The following is a 5444-nucleotide window of genomic DNA, read 5'->3' as shown; positions in this document are numbered from 1 at the left end:
TAAAGAAATTATCATTCTGTTGATATATTTCAGAATTTGGCAAGAGAGCCACTCTCTACTATTTAGAGTCAATACTTTCAGGTATAACTGTACACAATTGTGAATTTACTTTTGAGCTTTCTTGTTCCCCTTTCTCGGAGAAGGCAATGGCACCTCACTCCAGTACTCTTGCCTGGAAAATCCCATGGACGGAGGAGCCTGGTAGGCTGCAGGCCATGGAGTCGATAAGAGTCGGACACGACTGAGCGAATTCACTTTCTTTTTTTTTTTTTTTTATTAAAGGCTAATTATTTTACAATATTATATTGGTTGGTTTTGCCATACATTGACATGAATCCTCCCCAGGTGTACATGAGTTCCCCTTCCTGAACCCCCCTCCCACCTCCCTCCTCCGCTTATCCTCCCTTTGGGTCATCCCCACACACCAGCCCCGAGCATCCTGTAACATGCATTGACCCTGAATTGGCAATTCACTTTCACTTTTCACTTTCATGCATTGGAGAAGGAAATGGCAACCCACTCCAGCGTTCTTGCCTGGAGAAATCCCAGGGACGGCGGAACCTAGTGGCTGCCGTCTATGGGGTCGCACAGATTCGGACACGACAGAAGCGACTTAGCAGCAGCAGCAGCAGCAGTTCCCCTTTCTGCATATTCATGATGAAACGCTCGACATCCAGCATCTCTACAATCTTACACTCATTTTATTTTCAGGAAAAGAATATTTATATCAATCACACAGACGATGCTCTCTGCTTCTGCTTAAGATGGAATAATAAGGACTGGATTTACTTTTCCTTCTAAAGTAACTTAACATAAAATACACAAAACAATAGTTCTCAGAATCCTAGACATCAGGCATCGAAGGACAGCAATGGTCCCTAAGAGGAAAAACATTGAGTCCTACAATTGTCCAGCTTTTTGCTGTCAGGGATTTTTCTGGGTTGCAGAGATATACTTCTGAGAACACCTTCTGGTCCATTAGTAGAGATTTCTCTCACAAGAAAACCTTTCCAATCATACCTTAATAGCAACTACTCCTGCAGATTGATAATGTCAACAATTGTTCTGTGGTTCTCAATCATGGTTGTGAATTACAATTACCTGAGGCAGTTTACAGTTAACAAAAGAAGAACATATTATTTGCATTTAAAAATCATTCCAGGTGATTTTTTAGTATAAGCAGCTTTCAGTTATACTTCGAGAAACACCGTATTATGTATTTAATTTACCTTATCTCAGAATAGGAAAATAAGTTTTGAAGTTCCTCAAAACGCAAAGAAGTTCCTCTATTTGGAAGGTATGACTTCCTATGAATTGACAGTGGTGAATTTCCTGCAAAAGTTTAGAGTCTGTGGAAAACAGACATGGATGACTCCTTTCACACTAATTTTACTAACACATCAAATGTCCATGTTTGTGTCCAGACAGCTTAAATGCAGGGATTTCTCCACCTAGACTAATAATACAATGGTCCACATCCGTCTTCATGGATCTGGCATAAGCAACATGGAGAGCTGAGCAAGTATTACAGACGGGACATAGCCATTGGATAGTTTTATTAATAAAAAGAAACATAGGATTTAGCATATGTTTGGGCACTTACTATGTGACTGAGTCATGCTAAACTAAATGAAATGTGTGTGTGCACATACATGTGTGTGCAGTAATAGAATCCAGAATCCTAGGAGATAGAAAAGCTGAAATAATAAGGGAAATATTTTCTGAATATCAAAACTGCACTAGGTTTTCCTCTCATTTGCTCTCAGAGCATATCATGTTTATTCCTATCACAACTTTAATTTAATCATATGCTTTGATTGTGTGCATAACCAACTTTATTCCACTAAACTGGAAATGTGTGTTCTTAAACACTCTATCTTCATTCTTAGTGCAGTGCATTAAATATGGAAGGTGCTTGACAAACACTTGTCAACTGAGTAAATAAATCTATGAATAGTATTAGCTATATCTTTGATGATGAAAAGAGCTATGTCCAAAATCTGTAAATCAAAAAATCCGTATTACATCAATAAAAACTAAGGAAATTAATCCCCAAACAGATATTGATTTCCTTTTAAGCTTTTTCAGTGTTCACCGAGGCAATGAACATGAACTTGGGCAAACTCCAGGAGATGGTGAGAAACAAGAAGGCCCGGCGTGCTGCAGCCCATGGGGTCGCAGAGTTGGACACAGCTGGGCGAGTGAGCAACAACAATGTTCACATATATGGGCATCGTCATAAAAATTGACTGTGTCCAAATTTATAAAGTAGAAGCACAGTATTATCATAATAGCAAGCAAGATAACTACAGAGAAAATATCCCAAGGAAGAAGTTGTTTTCATTCTATGTTCTTTTATTGTTTAGGCACATGTGTAGGATTATAGTCAGAAGGGAAAACAAAAGTACCCAGGAGCATGCTTTTACTGATTGACAACAGTGTCCAAAATTATTGGAAGTTTCATCCAGCTACTCAAATAATTCATGCATTACCCAATTCTGTCCTTTGGCTTGATGTTTCCGAATAAACTTATGAGAAAATTGCTTGAATCCTCTAAACATTAACTTAGTTCATATCAAACTTAATTCTTGCTTATGATTGTCTTTTAGGATCCAAAGACATTCAAAATTCAGCATAAGATCTGAATCTGTGTTATTCTGACAAACGTGTCCTAATAGATGACTCCTTAAGGGACAGCATCAACTCAGTAAGATGTAATGTTTATTAAAAACCTACTATAGGTGAAGATTTATTAATTAAATAGTCCAGTGTATATCATATAGTAAGTTTATGTTTATACAATGAAATATGTGCCCATAAAATATTGATTTTCTCATGTTAAAACTGACTTTGATAATTCAATACCAAAAACATGCATCGTTTTTAAATAAAAAGTTTAAATATAATACACATTCAAAAGAAAAAATAATATGCTTTTTTAAAAAATTTTAATTGGAGGCTAATTACTTTATAATATTGTATTGGTTTTGCCATACACTGATATGAATCCACCCCGGGTGTACATGTGCTCCCCATCTTGCTTTTTAAAGCAATATGATCCTGAAATTGTGAAGCAATTTTTCCTCTCAGGGTTTCAAAACCAGGACAAAGATTCACATGGTATTATTTACTCTCAAGCTACCTTCCCTGGGCCAAATATCTCATGCTATGAACCAAGAGCCCTTGTTATGTTGGACTATAATTGTGTGTATGAGTGTATGTGTGTGTATGCTCAGTCATGTTTGACTCTTTGCAACCCCATGGACTGTAGCCCATTAGGCTCCTCTGTCCATGGGATTTTCCCAGGCAAGAATACTTGAGCGGGTTGCCATTTCCTTCTCCAAGGGCTCTTTCCCACCCAGGGATCAAACCCATGACTCTGGCATCTCCTGCACTGGCAGGCAGATTCTTTTCCACTGTGCCACCTGGGAAGCCCCACTAGACTATGATTAGGAAATAAAAATTCATTTTTAATCAATTTTGTTAGACAAATTGTTAAGAGAAATCTGGCTTAAAGAATGTGGAATTCATTCCAAGGAGGATGTGTGGGATTGAGTACACATACGCATGCATGCCTGCTTAGCAGCTCTGTTGTGTCCAGTTCTCTGTGAACCCATGAACTGTAGCCTGCCAGGCTCCTCTGTCCACAGTATTTTCCAGGCAAGAATACTGGAGTGGGTAGCCATTCCCTTCTCCATAGGCTCTTCCCAGCCCAGCGATTGAATATGTGTCTCCTGCATTGCAGGCAGATTCTTTACCATCTAAGCCATTAGGGAAGCCCTGAGTAAACATATATTGTATGAGTAATTACATATGCATATATATAATATCACATACAAAATTATCTATATATTTTGTTGAAATCAGTAACTATTTCTCTATAATGTAACACAATACCAATTATACCAATGTCATGTCAGAATGAAATATTTGATCAGAATTATATTAAAGAAAGATGTCTTCTGAATGAATAAGAACATATAACTTTTTGGAAAGCTGGACTTCAGTGAAAAGTCACATGTCGGTTCCTCAGTTTCTTCATAGATATTTTCATCTCCTTATTTCTCAGTGTGTAGATAAGAGGGTTCAAGAGTGGAGTAAAAATAGTATAAAACACAGAGAGGAGCTTGTCCACAGAGAACCTATTAAAAGGCCACACGTAAATGAAAATGCAGGGCCCAAAGAAGAGTGTGACTACCATGATATGTGCTGAGCAAGTTGAGAGTGCTTTGGATACCCCACCAGCTGCACGCTGTCGGACAGTGATGAGAATAACAGTGTAGGAGATCAGGAGGAGAAGAAAACAGCTCATGGAAAGCAACCCACTGTCTGAGATCATAAGTATACCCAAGACATAGGTGTCCAGGCAGGCAAGCTTGATCACAAGAGGAAGGTCACAGAAAAAGCTGTCCACCTCGTTGGGGCCACAGTAAGGTAAATTTACAGTAAAGGCTACCTGACTGATGGAGTGCACAAATCCAATGACCCATGAAACCAACACCAGCCCCACGCAAGTCCGCCGGCTCATCACTGTCAGGTAATGCAAAGGCTTGCATATGGCCACATACCTGTCATAGGCCATGGTAACAAGAAGCACCATCTCAGCCCCTCCAACAAAGTGCAAGAAGAAGATTTGAGCCATACATCCTCTGAAGGAGATGAGCTTTTGATCACTAAGGAAGTCTCTGATCATCTTGGGAGTGGCAAATGAGGCCAGCCATATGTCCAGGAAAGAGAGATTCCCCAGCAGGAAGTACATAGGGGAGGAGTGTAGATGGGGGTCAGATATTACAGTGACCGCAATGATAAGGTTGCCCAGAACAGTGACCACATAGATCTCAGAGAAGAATACAAAGAAAAATTTTTGAAGATGCTGTGAAGTGCAGAGTCCATGCAACGCAAATTCTGATACTGAGGAATAATTCTGCAGGTCCATTATCACTGGTCTCAGATTTTGTTCTGAATCTACACAAAGAAAAGAGATATAAGTGAAAGTGCCTATCATTTCCCAGGCACATGAAAGTGATCGATTAAGTGTGATCTAAATATAGTTTTTAATTTGTAAGAGAGAACATAAAATATGCTATATAGAAGATTTAAATCAATTACCTACCAACATATTTATTCACTTTTTCAGACTTCAGTGTTTCCTTAGGGGCAGTTAGACATTCTGGGAGACTCCAGCATAGATGAGAGTTGTGGGAATATTTTTTTCTCCATTATCTAGCCTTTGGCCATGAGCAAATATAGAATCAATCATGTATAGAAGGTGAACCAAAAATCTTTGTAGGATTGAGAATATAAAGATTTTCTTAATAGTATTATAGTCTGTCCACCTGTCACTATTTTTAACTATTTTTAAGTAACAGACCTAAAAATTGGAATTAAAACTTAATTTAAAATAATGCCATCAATGACAATTGAATGTACATTGTCGAGTCTCC

General features: G+C 38.4%; 1 protein-coding gene across 1 annotated transcript; it reads right to left on the bottom strand.

Moving 5' to 3' along the window:
- Nucleotides 1-4003: 4003 nt before the first annotated feature.
- On the bottom strand, nt 4004-4936 carry LOC129563249 (olfactory receptor 4K14). The gene has a single exon (XM_055437061.2). The coding sequence runs from the start codon at nt 4934-4936 to the stop codon at nt 4004-4006; it is 933 nt and encodes a 310-aa protein (XP_055293036.2).
- Nucleotides 4937-5444: the final 508 nt, after the last annotated feature.

Source organism: Moschus berezovskii, chromosome 9 (genome assembly GCF_049115385.1).
Source record: "Moschus berezovskii isolate FMDL1 chromosome 9, NW_MosBer_1.0, whole genome shotgun sequence".
In the NCBI taxonomy this organism is placed as follows: domain Eukaryota; kingdom Metazoa; phylum Chordata; class Mammalia; order Artiodactyla; family Moschidae; genus Moschus; species Moschus berezovskii.
Note: the sequence above shows the minus strand (reverse complement) of the source record. Positions and strands in the feature narration are given on the sequence as shown.

Coding starts and splice junctions, on each gene's coding strand:
- LOC129563249 (XM_055437061.2), bottom strand. CDS start 4,936: ATGGACCTGCAGAATTATTCCTCAGTATCAGAATTTGCGTTGCATGGA.